The following is a 17,229-nucleotide window of genomic DNA, read 5'->3' on the forward strand; positions in this document are numbered from 1 at the left end:
GGTCTTCTTTGTCCCCAAGGCAAGGGATCTTCTCTGCAAGAATTATGCCTTGGTGGCACCAAGTTTAAAGCTTCCCCTACCATTTAGCATAACAGACGATGGCAAGTCAGGCAGTCACGTCTCAGCTTGTGGCCACAGGGTTAATCAGAAAAGCATTCTCCACTAATGACTGCAGTAGTGATCTGCCTCCCATTTTTTGCCCTCCTCTCTCCCATAACACTCCCTGCAGCATTGGCAGCAATGAGGACTCATGCAACATGGAGGAGAAACTCCCATATGATGGTACTCCATACTTTGAGAGGTAAGTCTGCTGTGTTACCAGGGAGCACACAGGTCTACAGATGAGAAGCAGCTGAGGGAGATGTAGCCATTAAGTCCATTTGCTTTTGTCTACTGCTTTGCTACTTCTGATCCATTTCCAGATATGATGTGTCACACCACACAGCACAGGGCATGCGTCCCTCATCTAGGTGTCACACTTGTGGCAACCAAAGCCTTTGAATCCAGCTAAGACCAGAAGGCAAACACAGTGAATCAGTGACAGAGCTAGGACGAACCCCAGGGCCCTGACTGCTCTGCCTTCTAACTGTGAGCTGGAACTGGTGGTGGTAAAATACGAGCGAGGAACAGAGCTGTGACGAGGGCAGGAGTCTTTAGCAACAGTGTCAAGAAACTGAGCCCTGGGCCAGCAGCAGGACAGGCAGGGACGTTCAGCAAGTTCTGTCTGAGGGGGAAAAGCAGGGGTGACTCCAGGAACAAAGGCAGAAATCCTGGAACTGGGGAGATACTCAATCTACAAGTCGGTATCTAGGACTCCAGTATTAGGTCCCAGCAGGCTCCACAGCCACACCGACATCATGATAGTCCTTGGGTCCTTGCTGTCCCTGTGATATTCCAGGCAGGACCCAGTGGTCCCAGGCATGAACAGAAGGGTCGTCAAGACAGGGAGCCGGGTAGGGCATACAAGGACGTGTCTCCTGTAGGAGAAGACATGGGTCTTCCCGTTCTAGAGGGGAACAGCCCACCATGCAGATATGTTTGGTAGGGGGACAGGGAGAAGCAAGCTGCCTGGAATAAGAATCACATTGCAGTGTCCACGTGTATGATAGAGAGTAGGGTGAAGATATGTGACTGGTTTCTGGAAACAGTGTGAGGGTCTACAATGGGCTGAGGTCCAGCGTGGCCCAAGGCTAGACATGGCCAGCTGCACACCACAGGTAAAGATGTCAGGCTGCCTGCATCAAAGCACAGAGTCTGGCTGCATCACATCAGTAGTTTGCATACCAGCCTGACTGTGGATTCTTCTTTTTCATTTTCCAGAACAAGTGGCGGGATCTGTACTTACTGCAACCGGGAGATCCGAGACTGTCCAAAGATCACCTTAGAACACCTCGGCATCTGCTGCCATGACTATTGCTTTAAGGTAAGGAAGAGGGGTGGTGTTGCCGAGAACATCATCCAGAGCTGGGGATTCCTTTTGGGTTCAGAGAGTATGGAGAAGGCTTGATTCTGAATGCTCATGCTCCATCTCTGGGGCTTTGCAGAAGTGGGAGCTGAGTGAGCTCTCAAGTCTAAAGGATTTAATGAATGTTGGCAATTCTATGTGCTGAATACTGTGAGGGAAACAAAATCAGTCTTATGGGGAAAGACTATTCCCAACAGAGGACCAGCAAGTGCAAAGGCCTTGGGGGCAGGAGCATGGAGTATTTTAGCTCACATGGCCTGAATAGCATGAGTAAGAGATTAGTGGTAGGAGATAAAGTCACAAGGATGCCGAAGAACTGGATCATGTAGGTGTTGGAGGACACAGAGAGACTTTAGATTTCATTCTAAATGAAGCTGGAACCTACTAGAGGGTTTGGGTGGTAGAAACACAATGTCTGACTGAAGCTAGAGAAAACAAAACAGTCACTTGATTAGGGAGTTGGCATGGCAGATGTCAAGATGGTGGCTGGATTGGGGATACTGTTTGAAAATAGAGCTGGCAGTTTGTGGGGTGTGAAAAAATGAGAGGAGTCAAAGGATACTCTAAAGTTTGGGGCCCAGCTGTTACCTGAAAGGATAGTGCTGGCTTTTACTGAGAAGGGAAATACTGGAGGGGAGCAGGTTTGAGCAAAGGGGAGGTGTAGATGAGTGAAATTTCAGGGAGAGCTATATAGGGAGCACCTGTGGTCATATGGATATGTGTGTTTGTGTTCCAGGGAAAGGCCAGGGCTGATGAAATCATCTAGGGTGTGTGTAGGTGGGGATGGGGGCTGACACTGAGCCCTTGTGTCTTTCTAGCGTTTAGAGGTTGGGAAGAGGAGGGGGTCTACAGAGGAGGATGAGAAGTCACACAGAATATAATGCCCCAAGTGACACAGTTTCTACAGAAAGTCCAGTGGTCACAGTGTCAGTGGCGCTGAAAGATTGAATGGGATGAAGCCTGAGGACTGCCCTTGAATTTTGCAGCATGGTGATCGTTGATGACCTCAGTTGAAACAGTTTTGGTGGAGTGATGGGGATAGAAGCCTGACTGGAGTGGGTTCATGTGGGAATGGACAGAGTCACTCTGAAACACTCTCCTGATGGGTTGGCTTTATAAGAGAGCAGTGCAAGTGGACAGTGGGGCAGAGGTGCCAGGCACGGGTTTATGCTGATGGGAGTGGTAAGAGTCACAAGCAGACACTGATGATGCAGGAGACATGGATGCTGATGGTGATCCTGATGTACATCTGGAGGAGAGAAAGATGGGCACCAGTTAACACATGGCAGGGACAGAAAAGGCTGAATCTGTGGGTCATTATTATGGAGAGGTTCCCAGGTTGGTGGGTGGAAGAATGAGGAACTTCTTCACTAGTTGCCTCTGTTTTTCTCAGTGAATGATGAAAGGATCACCTTTGAGGGGTGGGGAGGAGTGCTGGACACTTGAGAAGAAAGGGGAGGATTTGAAAATTGTCTCAGAGACAAGGAGGGTGGATGGGCTCTGCAGAGCCTGCTTGAGGGGAGGACTTGTGCAATCCTTTGGAGACCAGTTAGCATGTAGTGTGTTGTTCCCTAGCCACAATCAGTCACAGAGGTGAAACAGGGACACTAGCATTTACTGGGGCAGAGGCTATGCCAGGTGAGTTGGCATGGTTTAGTCTGTGCTCAAGGGAACAATAACAGTAAGCCAATGGCAGAGACTATCTGAGTGAGTTGGAGGACATGGAAGTCAAGGAGATGGGTGAATGACTTATTGGTTGTGATGAGTTCTAGAGCAGCAGTTCTCACACTGGAGCATGTGACTCATACTTCACTATCCCCTGAAGGGCTTCTTAAGACAGAGTGTTGGGCCCCAGCAAGGTTTCTAACTCAGTACATCTGGGTGGGACCTGAGAATTGGTTTGTCTAAGAAGTCCAGACAATACTGAGGCTGCTGGTCCACAGAGAGTCTGGCCAGAGCAGCGGCTGAGGTAGAAAGGGGCCCAGAACATTGGAGGAAAGGAACAAAATGCTAGGTGTTGGAAGCTCTTCTGTCTGCGCAGATGCAGAGTTGACTCAAGAGTAGAGGTGCAGACAGAGACTGTGACATGTGGTTTGGCAAAGACCAGTCTGTTTTCATGATTCCTGGACTTAAGTGAAAGGTTATTAGAAACAGTTATCAACAATTAAATACCAATAAATTGGATAACTGGGAAGAAATGGATGCATTCCTAGAAACATACTAAGATGGAACCAAGAAGAAATTGAAAGCTTGGAGAGACCAATAATAAATTGATTAAATCAGTAACCAAGCACCTCTCAAGAAAGAAAAACTCAGGGCCAGGTCTTCACAGGCAATTCTAATAAATATTTAAAGAAAAAAATAATACCAATTCTTTAAAACTCTCCCAAAAATAGAAGAAAGAACACTTCCAAACTCATTTTATGAATCCAGCATTATCCTAACACCAAGTCAAGCATAATATTAGAAATAGGGCTATGCTATGATCCAGCAATCCCACGTCTATGTATATACACAAAGGAATTGAAATCAGGATCTCAAAGCAGTCTCTGAACTGTCTGTTCACTGCAGCATTTTCGACAATAGTCAAAACATGGAAGCAATCTAAATATGCAGTGACTGATGGATAAGAAAATGTGGTATATACATTAAGATGGGATATGATCCAGCCTTTACAGACAGAAGGAAGTCCTGTCATTTGCAGCAACATGGATGAAACTGTAGGACATTGTGCTAAGCAAAGTAAGCCAGACAGAGAAGGGCAAACACTTCTTAGTACCACTTATACGAGGAATCTAAAATAGCAAAATCCTTAGAAGAGAGTAGAACAGTGGTTGCTAGGAGCTTGGGGAGGAGGTGAAACAGGGAGGTGATGGTCAAAGGATAGACTGTCAGGTTCGCAAGATGGGTTAGTTCTAGAGATCTACACAGCACAGTGTCTGTAGTTAATAATACCATATTATATAATTAGAACTTGACTAACAGAGGGAAAGAATGTTAAATAAAAAATCCCAGAGTATTTTTTCAACTTTTATTTATATACCTTAATCACAGAGCACCCCTGTTAAACACAGCAGAATTACTTAAGCAACTCTTGGCACATTTGGTGCCACAGAGCCCAGTGTTAGAGGAAAGGTACAGTTGGAGTGGGTGGGCATCCAGGGAAGGCTTTGTGAGGGAGGTGGGTCTGGAGTCAGAGATGAAGACGTGTCCAGGGGTATTTTCCAGGTGGCTGAACAGGTATCCATCATGTGTGCAGAGGGAATACGAATGAAGAGGCCAGCAGGAGGCTGAAAGGCATGGGAGGAGGAGGCCCACAGTAGCAGGAATTTTAAACTTGCCTGACTGGGTCGCACACAGGGCAGGGAAACTTAGAATTGTGGCAAAACAGTGAGACCTGGTATTCTTGGAAAATTCTTAGAATGTGGGCAGGGTGCCTGAGACCCACTCCTGGGGACCACGAGCACAGAGGTGGAAAGGATATCACTTTCACAAGATCACAGAGCTGCTCAGAACTGAGGGTCAAAATCCTGGCTCCAAAATCAGAGTGAATGTTGTCCGAGCTGTACTCTATGGCCTCCCAGGAAATGCCATTCCACTGCTCAGGTTCATCTGTATAAATTCATCTGTCACTGTCCTTTATCAGAGGTTTATCTTACCTCTGTTAGATTGGCATAACATTTTAAAACACTAGTTTGTATTGCTACGTTTAGGAATAAAGAGAGGACACTTAATGTCCACAGCATCATAACAGCCTTTTAGACTCCTTGTTCTCCACAGCGTGAGGCACGTTGCAAGCTGGGGTTGTTGATTTTTTTTTTTTTTTCTGTTTGCAGAGGTTATCCTCTAAATGCATCACCACCACTAGTTGGCTAAGTTGAGGTTCAAGCTCTGGCCTACAGTAACTAAAATGACAGAGGGCTCATTAATTTACAGTGAAAAAGTGGCCAGGAGACAGGAACTGAAAAGTAGAAGAAGAAAGATGTCAGAGAGGTGCTAGGTGAGAATAAGCAGAGGGACTTAGGGATCCTAGCAGCTGATCTCCACTACATTCAGCTGGAAGCAGAAGGCTTGTCCAGGGTGTGCCTGGAGATAGCTGGAGCCCCAGATATATGGGGTCATTTTTGGTCTCCTCTTATTTGAGACTGTCTGCAGGCCCCTCTGCTCTAACCTCTCAGAACAGGAGGGGCTGCAGCAGATGGATAGCCATTTCATCCTTTAGAAGTTGGCTGGAGAGGCAGGCCAGAGGGGCTGGACTGCTGAAATCACCTTCCCTCTCACTGCGCCTTCATATCACCTTCCTTTCACTTTCAACATCACAATTGAAGCTGTCCAATAGATGAGGAAAGAGAGCCTCAGTAACTCACCCAAGCTCAGCCAGCTAAGGAGCAGTCGATTTAGGGCTCAAACTCAGGCCCAATTCTGAAACCTGGGCTCCTAACGACCGTGTGATCATTCTGCCTGTTAGTTTTTGTTTTTGTTTTACTGTTTTACTGTTGCTTTTGTTTTTGTTTGGGATTTGTCTCTGTTTATGCCATTTTTAAATTGTCTGCTTCAAAGTCCAGGATGTGACATCAGCTTGGTGCCTTCCCACTCCACTCATTTAGATTGTTGCACTTGTATGTTGACCTCTAGCTTGTTTTCTCTTTCAGTGTGGGATTTGCAGTAAACCAATGGGTGAGCTTCTGGATCAGATCTTCATTCACCGTGATACCATCCACTGTGAGAAATGCTATGAGAAGCTGTTCTAGGTGGGTGTTGCCAAGCAGCAGGAAATTTACTAGGGGGAAGAAATGTGCCCTAGTGTCTCCCTGAGTCTTGACCTGAGGTACTGCTATTTCTCCTAGCCTTTATGTTCAGGGTGCCTGAGTCCTTGTGTCCCTATGCCCTGTGACACTTTGAAGTCTTAGGTGGTACAGATTAAGACCTTTCCCATGGACATTTCCAAGCTGCAGAAGCCACTGTCTTCCTCTCAAGGAGCACCTTCCATGCAGCACCTCACCTAAGCCCCCTAGCTTCCCTGCTAGGTTATTGGCCCATCTAGGGACAAGGAAGTAAAGACCTAAAGGAAAAGGACATGGAGAAGCACTTAGCTTGTAGATGGTACAACCAGGACCTCAACCCAGGACTTCAGATTCAGCTTCTCTGATACAGTCCCCTGGGCTGCCTCCACCATTGCTCAGATAGCATCAGATCAGGACTCAACAGCCAAGATATTCAATAAAACAGGATATTTAGCTGGGGACCAGCAGCAGGTAAAGGCCAGGATAAGTGAGCATGTGTGGGAAGTGATGGTGCTGTCCTGGTGCTTGGGAATCTTCTGGTCCACATTGTCAACTCTGCTTGAACACAGGTTTGCCTGCTAAAAACCAGTGGAATTGACCCCAATGTCTGAGCTTCATGGGGACTGGTGATCCTGGCAGCCCCTCCTCCTTAGCACCTATTCAACTAGAAGCACAGGACAGAGTATCTCTCTTGAAGGCAATGGGAATGGGTAGCAACCAGGCCCTCCACCACCTATGAGCCTGTTCTGCCTTTTCTCCAGAAGACACATTGATCTGGACTATTACTTCCCATGCCTGGAGCAGTCACCCTCCCCAAGATCCTCTGACTGCTCATTGGATTGGGTGTGTGTTTCCAATCTCATGGATACTTCTATTTTCTTTTACTTCCTGCAGGCTGAGAAGAAAGTGATGACTCCTGGACAAGTTTGACTATCCCCAGTTGCCCCAAGTTGCTGGCTCTTCTTCCCTCACTTCCTTCCTCATGCTTTTGATTTGTTCATGTTTTTGCCCTTCTTAAGTTGAACTTTCTTACATCCAGTAGCGTATCTTGATGATCTTATGATAATCCCTTTGTGTGTACCTTTTTTATAGCTGAAAAAGTACTTCCCATCCATGATCTTACTTCAGGTTCAAGCAAAGAGTGTTGAACCATAATTCTGTTTTGACTTCCCTAAGACCGGTCAGCTTCCTGATGAGTTTAGGTGGCCTAAGTGTGCCTTTGGGACTTTAAAGCAGAAGGAGACCCCCCTGAAGCTTCTTAGAGGCCAGGTTAAAGAATGTTGACGATCCCTGGTGGGTAAATTGCATACACTGAATGCTAGGGATCGACATAGGCTAATGTTTAGCTTGTCTATTTGCCATATATAGTTTTTGAACTTTCCATATCCTTTTGCAACTAGTTCGTTGCTTCGAATTGAGTTACATAGCAGATTTTAGTTACCTCCTCCTACCTACCTTTCAGTATAGCTGAGTTCTTCCCCGTAAGTATGTGGGCATGTATTAGAAAGTTTACACATTAGGTTTAAATTCTCTATGATGTAATTCTGAAGAGCCTACTGACCAAATGGACATCTGTGTCTGAATTTTGATAGCTGATTAATACCTTTGATCTCAGTTTCCAACGCCTAAACTTTACACAAAGATCCCCTAAAGTAGGTCTTAGAGTGTATAGACTCCAGCAAGATTATGAAGGGGGGAAATCAGCTAGCGTTCTTGAGGCCTTACTACATAGCAGGCATTATAACAGAGCGATGGCATTAATCCCCGTTCTAATCTTGTGAAGAGGGTATTCTTCTCCCCAGTTTGCAAATGAGGATATTGAGGCTAAGATAAGTGGTCAGAACCATTGCTGTGTCTCTCCAGTAACTGTAGCCATAGTCCTGAGCCTGTGTGGAGGTTACCTAGTCCTCCTGGGGAACCTGCCCCCCTCAGACCTTCCCTGAGGCACACTTTTACAAAGAGAGGCAGGTGGGAAATTGTACTCCTCCTCTGGGCATCCTGGGTAAAATACAAGAAGAGCCAAGCTGGCCCCACTCACCCACCTTTTCCATGAAAACACTTCTGAACTGCAATAATCTTAGCTGGGAAGAGATTTGACTCACAGATCTTCCCAAAGAAGAGCTTGTCGACCCAGGGGAAGCTCCAGTGGGCTCACTGATCTGAGCACAAGGCCCTCAGTGACATCCCATTTTCCAGTCCAGACTCTGTCCCAAGCTAACAGCAACTACCAAGACCCCAGGAACTTGGAACAGGGACTCCTGTTGGCCTGCTGGACAGATGTAGGCCCATGCAACTGGGCTCCTCCACCTTTGGGACCAGGATTACTGTGTAAATTGGGCTTCCCTGGTGGCTCAGTTGGTAAAAAATATGCCTGCAATGCAGGAGAACCATTTGATTCCTGGGTCAGGAAGATCCACTGGAGAAGGGATAGGTCACACACCAATATTCTTGGGCTTCCCCTATGGCTCAGCTGGTAAAGAATCTGCCTGCAATGCGGGAGGCCCTGAGTTTGATCCCTGGGTTAGGAAGATCCCCTGGACAAGGGAAAGGCTACCCACTCCAGTATTCTGGCCTAGAGAATTCCATGGACTGTGTAGTCCATGGGGTCACAAAGAGTAGAATGAGACTGAGCGACTTTCACTTTCACTGTGTAAGTTCCGGAAAAGGACAAACTGACAGTTTTTCTGATTAAATCATTTTTAATGATTGGCCTTTTTTTAATGGCCTTTTCTCTTTATTTCAAAGAGATTGGGTTGTCTGGTGTCCTCCGCTGGTGTTCAGAAGTTGTTTTGTGGATGTTTCTCCACATTCAAATAATCTTTTTTTTTTTTTTTTTTGATGAGCCTGTGGGGGAGAAAGTGGTCTCCCTGTCCTATTCTTCCACCATTTTGGGACCACCCCTTCTCATGATTTAATTAGAAAATGTCTCTCTATTTCTGTCCAGTTTATGAGCCCTGTGCACATTGGATGGTGGACTTGTTCTTGCAAAATGATCAGAGAAGAGCATTCAATTTATTTGCCTTGATGTGCATCAGATTTGCTCTGGAGGGGAACATTGGCACAGCATGCCATGTACTGACACAAAATATGAGCTGGTTTTCCTCAAGACTAGCTCTCAGCCAGGGACTTGGCACATGGTGGGGATTGACACATAGGTGCTGAATGAATTAGTGAAAGGGAAAGAGGTCCAAGATAGGCTGGCTTCCCCACCTTCAAGATACACTATGCCTTTAAGGGAGTTTTAGAACCAATGTGCAAGATACTGATTTCAATCTGAAAAAATCTCTTTCATGGTTAAAATGGCTCAAAATTCTTCAGACATGGAAAAAAGTGGTTGTATTACACTTGCCTTGTTTTTAGTTGCCTAGAATTTTTAATCATACTTGCTTGACTCACGGTAATGTACACAAACATAATAAATGGTGAGATACTTCATGTGTAAATGTTAAGGTTTCCTTTTTTAAGTGTAATAACTTGGTGCATTGGGCTGTGTGATTAATTTTCTCCTATTACTTGAAGCCATTCTCTTTACAAAATCAAATAAATACTTTTAAGAAGTATCAAATATAAAGAGCAAAAAAAAAAAAAAAAACAACCCAGCATTATCTAGAAACTATACATGCACTGGAGGTGTGCAATTCTAGACCTGTCAGATCTCTTTTTAAAAAATTTAATTTTATTGGAATGTAGGAGAAGGCGATGGCACCCCACTCCAGTACTCTTGCCTGGAAAATCCCATGGACAGAGGAGCCTGGTAGGCTGCAGTCCATGGGGCCGCTAGGAGTCGGACACGACTGAGCGACTTCACTTTCACTTTTCACTTTCATGCATTGGAGAAGGAAATGGCAACCCACTCCAGTGTTCTTGCCTGGAGAATCCCAGGGATGGGGGAGCCTGGTGGGCTGCCGTCTATGGGGTCACACAGAGTCAGACATGACTGAAGCGACTTAGCAGCAGCAGCAGCAGCAGTTGCTTTACAGTGTTGTGTTAGTTTGTGCTGTACAGCAAAGTGAATCAGCTATACATATACATATATCCCCCCTCCCTTTTGGAGTTCCTTCCTATTCAATAGACCTGTCAGATTTTTTTTTTTTTTTAGACCTGTCAGATCTTAATGAGTAATGTTTTATTCTTTTGGGCCCATCCTTTCATTGCTGATAGGTGGCTGCTTCATCCTTATTGAGTACTTGCAATCACCAGGAGCACAGTCCCTTACAAGCCCATTCTGTCTCTGGAAATGCATTCCTCAGTTGAGTTATAACCTGTTTCCTTTAACTATCATCCACTGATATCTATAGTCCCTCTCTTGTATGCTAGCCCCTAAAATACATAAATATGCTTATTGGATTCTTCCTCTGTCAACTCTTCCAATTTAAACACCTCTGTTCCCATCAACTCTGGCAGTAATTCTGAATAGACATCTCTCAAACACCCTCCTCAAAGGTGCCCCCTCAACCACACATCCCAACCCATTCCTCCAGATGTGTACCAACAGGAAAGACTTTTCGTCTTGTTCATTAGGGCCAGTGGCCAAGGCTGTCAGAATCCTGTTGAACAGCTATTCTGCATATCAGGTGGTCCATGCTTCCAAGTTTTGTACCCGAAAATATAATTTACATGCCATCTATGTCTTGATCCCACCTGGGGCCAAAAAGGGTTGATTAGGAAATCAGCTCAAAGATAGAAGACATGACAGAGAAATCCCTCCACTACTGAGTAGGGACATTGGGATCCAGTATTCAGTAGATATTGAACTAGTATCCTTGTAGCTACATTCTCACCGCAACCTCAGCCACCATCTTTGCTACATGAGTACCACTGGGAAATGAAGAAGATGCTTTACCAATTCAAAGGAAAAGAACTATAACAATAGCTCCTAACCAGATATTTCTAGGACTCTATTGGTGATAGTAAGTGACACAATCACCCCCAACTCCGCCCAAATAGGGTAGTGTTATTTTGAAAAATGACTCAGCAGAGCAGGTTCCTAGCAAGCCACTTTATCCCCATACTCAGCCTTTGCTATTCTTCCTTCCCCAACTGATACATCCCACATGGGGTCCTCTGGGGGACTCTACTTATGAAGGTAGTCCACCTGTGAATTTCCACACAACACATTCCTCTTGTCCTGTTTTTCTGCACAATATTTTTTCCCCATGAATTTCCCAGTGGAGGAAATCTTCCACCGGGGACCCAACAGTGGTTATATTGAATTCAAAATTGAGATTGCCACCCGGTCATTTGGGGCCCCTCTTGGCAATGAATCAAAAAGACAGGTGTTATTTTACCCGCTGGATGACTGCTCCTGATTATTGAGGGGGAATGGAGTTACTACTACACCATGGAGGCAAGAAGGACAATATTTGGAACCTAGGAGAAAAATATGAAAGTGTCTCGTAGTGTTCCCATATCCAATAATATAATGTAATGGATGACTATAATGACTCATGCAGGCAGGACCAGTAAGGGATCAGATTGGTTAGGAATAAAGATTTGTATATTACCACCACATAAACAACCACAATCATCTAGATGAGGTCATAGGGAACTGAAGTGCTAGTGGAAAAAGGAAGTTATAAATACTGAGTATGACCTCATGGCCAGTTGCCCAAATAACAACTATAGAAGCTACACATACTTTGTCTTGCTTTGTTATTATATTGTTGAATCTCATGCCCATTATTTTTTATTCCTCCCATTTCCAAATGCTGTGTTTGAATTGTGTGGGTGATACTTAAATATAATTTAACCTATATAGTACAGTATATCAAAGTGTAATTATGGCAGAACTAGAGAAGGAACAGACATCCCCCAGAGAATGAGAGTGTATCTAATGGGACTTTTGCCATCCCGCCTTCCTGGAGAAGACAGAAGTGCATTCACCTGTATGAGGAATGGTTGCATCATGCTAAGCAGAAGCATGGTATTGCTACTGTTATCATTTGGAAGAAAATCATGGAGAGAAGAGTATTATGGATGATGAGTGGTCAAAGAGTTGGACTGTGCTGGATTGGCTGTTAGCAGCTAGGCCACATCTCTGCCCCTTTGTACATTTTCTACTCAATATATGGGATAGTCCTTGGAACTACGTGTTCTATAATCCCTCATCAAAGCACCTCCAGGTTTGATTATCCAGCTACTAGAGTACTTTGAGAGAAGAAGAAGCCCTTATTCTCCAGCAGCAGCACTGGGCACTAAGGAGTCTCAGAAAGAGGTTATACCTGGTTTCTTTCCCAGTGACTTCTGGGAAACCTCCTGAGAATCATCCATGACAGTCCTGCCTGCAGCTGAAATCACTGGGGGCTTTTTCCTAGTGTATCAGCAGCAGTCTCCCTCCCCTTCACTGCTCCAACCTTCTACTGGTTGTGAAAGCCACTGATTTCCTGTTCTCAACCCTTCCTGCTTAGGAAAGAGTGGCACTGCTTTTCTGATGGGCTACCCTGTTAATGCTGTCTCCACCCAGCCTTCCTCTGCACTGTATACCCTGCCTGTGAGTGGCTTCTGCACCATGCCATCTGTCCCATGAAAAATCCCCACACCAGGCCTTCCTCACTGTACACACTGAACACCTTCTGCACAGTGCTGTAGCCCAAGAAGCACCTTGTGTGCCAGGCCTATTATCTAATGACATCTGCAGGATTCTTTTTTCTCTGAACATCCTCTGAACACAGCTTCACTCATGAGTGCTCCCTGTGTTCCCTCCTCATCCCATCCCCCACTGCCCAGGAACTCCTGTCTGCTGACCTGCTCCTCTGGGTGCCTACTATATTATTAAGAGTTACAGATAGCTTAAGATAAATGAGAAAGCATTTCTTGTATCCAGAATATAGAGCATGAAAGCAACAGCAATGTTCCAAACAAAACCCATAATCTTCCTTAATCAGTTCATTAAGTCCTATGTAATTAATTCTCATTCTGCTCAGTCTCGGGTTAGCAGTCTCATAATCTATCAGCTTATACCCTAGAGTTCTGGAAACTCTGGCTCACTGCAGTAATAGGATTTCAAAGTTATTTAAGTAATGACATCAGAAACTTGTGCCTCAGAACATTTGGCAAAGTCCTTTACCTGAGGGTCTGAGACAGTCCCTTTTTATTGAAGATAAAGCATTGTGGCCTGTAGGTGATTGCAAGCGCTTTTGGGGAAGCATAAGTGCAAGAGAAAAGATTTAAAATGCCATAGTTAAAGATCTGATGAGAGTTCAACACAAAAATAATGCAACTGACAAGGAAATTTGGTTGTTTCTGTGGCGTGCAACATTTAAAAAGATAACTAGAATTATGATTGATAACACTACACTGTTTGTTGTTGTTCAGTCCTAGGTTGTGTCTGACTCTTTGTAACCCCATGAACTGCAGCATGCCAGACTGCCCTGTCCTTCACTATCCCCCAGAGTTTGCTCAAACTCATGTCTATTGAGTTGGTGATGCCATCCAACCATCTTATCCTCTGTTGCCCCCTTCTTCTACTGCCCTCAATCTTTCCCAGCATAACGGTCCTTTCCAATCAGTTGGCCCTTTGCATCAGGTGGCCAAAGTATTGAAGCTTCAGCATCAGTCCTTCCAATGAATATTCAGGGTTGATTTCCTTTAGGATTGACTGGTTTTATCTTGCAGTGCAAAGGACTCTCAAGAGGCTTCTCCACACCACAGTTTGAAAGAATCAATTATTTGGTGCTCAGCCTTCTTTATGGTCCAGCTCTCACATCCGTACATGACTACAGGAAAAACCATAGTAGTAATAGTGTTAGTCACTCAGTTGTGTCTGTCTCTTTGTGATCCCACAGGCTGTAGCCTGCCGGGATCCTCTGTCTATGGGATTCTCCAGGCAAGAATACTGGCGTGGATTGTCATTCCCTTCTCCAGAGGATCTTTCCAATCCAGGAATCGAGCCCAGGTTTCCTGTGTTGCAGGCAGATTCTTTACGGTTTGAGCTACAGGGAAGATCAGAAAAACCATAGATTTGACTATATGGACCTCTGTCAGCAAAGCAATATCTCTGCTTTTTAATATGCTGTCTAGGTTTATCATAGCTTTCCTTCCAAAGAACAAACATCTTTTAATTTCATGGCTGCACTCACCATCCACAATGATTTTGGAGCCCAAGAAAATAAAATCATGGTTTCTATTTTTTCCCCTTCTATTTGCCATGAAGTGATGGTACTGGATGCCATGATCTTAGTTTTTTGAATGCTGAATTTTAAGCCAGCTTTTTCACTCTCCTCTTTCACCTTCAACAAGAGGCCCTTTAAGCTCTATTCACTTTCTGCTATTTGAGTGGTGTCATCTGCATACCTAAGGTTATTGATATTTTTCCTGGTAATCTTGATTCCAACTTGTGATTCATCCATCCTGGCATTTTGCATGATGTATTCTGCATATAAGTTAAATAATCGGGGTGACAGTATACAGCCATGACATATTTCTTTTCTAATTTGGAACCAGTCCGTTATTCCATGTCCGGTTCTAACTATTGCTTCTTGACCTGCATACAGGTTTCTCAGGAGGCAGGTAAGGTAGTTTGCCATTCCCATCACCTGAAGAATTTTCCACAATTTGTTGTGATCCATACACCCCACTCCAGTACTCTTGCCTGGAAAATCCCATGGACGGAGGAGCCTGGTGGGCAGCCGTCTATGGGGGTCATATAGAGTCGGACACGATGGAAGCGACTTAGCAGCAGCAGCATACAGTCAAAGGCTTTAGTGTACTTAATGAAGCACATCTTGTATAGTTATTTTAGTTTAAGTGTCAAGTTTTAAGTTAGCAAAAGATCTTGTAAACTATCTTTAAGGCTGACATAATATATATAAAACATAATTACTGCTAAAATAAAGTTGTGTGAGAGTAAATTCACTTTCATTAATTTCTGAGAACTTTAAGAGTGTTCAATTCATAAAAAGCACTTTATCTCTAAACCAATCATAACGGAGCTTCTTGAAGGGCTTTCATAATCTAATTCGGTAATACCATCAGGGTAGGACATATTATATACACATACACACACATAAACATAAATGTAAGATAAATAAGTCCTAGGCATGTAATGTACAACATGGAGACTATAGTCAATAAAACTGTAATGTACTGTGTATTTTTCAAAGTTGCTGAGAGGGTAGATTTTTAAAAATTCTCATTGAAAGAAAAAAAAACTATGTGCATTGATAAATGTTAACTAGACTTATCATAGTGATAATTTTGCAACATATACAAATACCTTTATGTTATAAACTTGAAACCAATATAATGTAATATGTTTTCAGACATGTTTCTTAACCTCCACTGTTTTCTAGGATGGCAATCAGAACACCTCTTCCCATGGTATCACCTTTTGTGACACCTATCATACCTGTAATGCCATGTGGCTGAGTGGGGGCTTCACAGAGCCACAGTGGACTTGTGTTATGAGATCCCTCAGGTAAAATGTTCCACTTGGGGGTCTGTGACTTTCTGACACCAGCAGGTAACCACTTTTTCTTGGCATGGGAAGGAGATTGATTTAACAGGCTTTTCAATAGTACTTCCTAGTGAAGTCAGGCATATTTAGGTCTGTGTTCCCCTTCTCAGACATAGGAAATACCTACACTTAGAGGGGATTCTGCAAGTATCTTGCTCAGTAACCACCCAGCTTTCTAGAAAGGAGAAACACAGAATCTCAGTCCCACTCCAGTCCTCCTGAATCAGAACTTGCATTTTTATCAAGATCCCCTGGAAGTGGGATCCCACTATATCAGGCCTGATGCACCAGGACCATGCCGTTTATCAGGCCTGGCATGCACCAGTACCGTGCCATTTCCAGACATTGTGACCAGCTTCGGAATTGCAAGGAAACCTCTTGCATGCCTAACCCTGCTTACAGCCATTGTGGTCAGGACTGGTAGCTCTGGGCCTTACCCTGGAGGGGAAGTGGCTTCAGCGCTTTCTCTCCTGGCCTCTACCAACTTCCACTGATCAGACGTATTCCTGCTCTGGAATGAGGGGTGTTTCAGGTAGAGAGTGTGTAAAGGGGTGGAGGGATTTAGGAAGGTGGGCCTAGGTGAGGGTGGGGACCACAGTGAAATGAAGGCAGAGGCTTTGGGACAGTAGTTGGATTTGAGTGAGGTCGGAGCTTAGGACAGGCATTGTGCTTGGGAAGAGGTGGGGACATGGCTTGAGTGGGGGCAGGGATCAGGCTTACGTAGTGGCAAGGCTTCCTTAGGGATGGGACTTGAATGGGGGTTGGGTCACAAGAAGGGGTGGGGCTTTGTGGGGGCAAAGATTGAACTTCCATGGGGTGGGGATTGGCATCAGGGGCTGAGCTCAGTTGGGGGTAGGACTTCATTGGAGGTGGGACTTGGACAGGGTGGGGCTTGGTGGCTACCTGGGTCAAACGTGCAGGGAGGCTTGGCATCAGGGGTGGGCCTTAAGGCCAGTTGCGCTTTGGTGGAGGTGGGACTTGACAGCGGGGGCAAGGTTTAGGAGCCAGTGAGGGACTGTAGTACTCTGGCCTGGAGAGTCCCATGGATGGAGGAACCTGGTAGGCTGTAGTCCATGGGGTTGCTAAGAGTCAGACACGACTGAGTGACTTAACTTTCACTTTTCACTTTGTGTATTTGAGAAGGAAATGGCAACCCCCTCCAGTGTTCGCCTGGAAAATCCCAGGGATGGGGGAGCCTGGTGGGCTGCCGTCTATGGGGTCGCACAGAGTCGAACACAACTGAAGTGATTTAGCATCAGTAGCAGCAGCAGAGGGACTGCAAGTCGCTCAGTTGTGTCTGACTCTTTGCGACCCCATGGACTATACAGTCCATGGAATTCTCCAGGCCAGAATTCTGGAGTGGGTAGCCGTTCTCTTCTCCAGAGGATCTTCCCAACCCAGGGATCGAACCCAGGTCTCCTGCATTTCAGGCAGATTAAGGTTTAAAAGAGGGCTGGAATTGAGGGCGGAGTAATAATAATTGAGGGCTTCCCAATGGCTTAGCCGGTAAAGAATCTGCCAGAGAT

At 45.0% G+C, this 17,229-nt stretch overlaps 1 protein-coding gene across 7 annotated transcripts in view; it reads left to right on the forward strand.

Moving 5' to 3' along the window:
* Positions 1–9,692, forward strand: part of ZNF185 (zinc finger protein 185 with LIM domain) — a 58,787-nt gene extending 49,095 nt beyond the window's left edge. For all 7 annotated transcript variants that reach the window (XM_070784681.1, XM_070784686.1, XM_070784683.1 and 4 more), the window contains 4 exons: positions 230–301; positions 1,321–1,423; positions 6,118–6,216; positions 7,144–9,692. In XM_070784681.1, the coding sequence (XP_070640782.1) occupies positions 230–301; positions 1,321–1,423; positions 6,118–6,216 (274 nt within the window). In that variant the 3' untranslated portion in view covers positions 7,144–9,692. The remainder of the gene's footprint in view (positions 1–229; positions 302–1,320; positions 1,424–6,117; positions 6,217–7,143) is intronic.
* Positions 9,693–17,229: the final 7,537 nt, after the last annotated feature.

Source organism: Bos indicus, chromosome X, assembly GCF_029378745.1.
Source record: "Bos indicus isolate NIAB-ARS_2022 breed Sahiwal x Tharparkar chromosome X, NIAB-ARS_B.indTharparkar_mat_pri_1.0, whole genome shotgun sequence".
In the NCBI taxonomy this organism is placed as follows: domain Eukaryota; kingdom Metazoa; phylum Chordata; class Mammalia; order Artiodactyla; family Bovidae; genus Bos; species Bos indicus.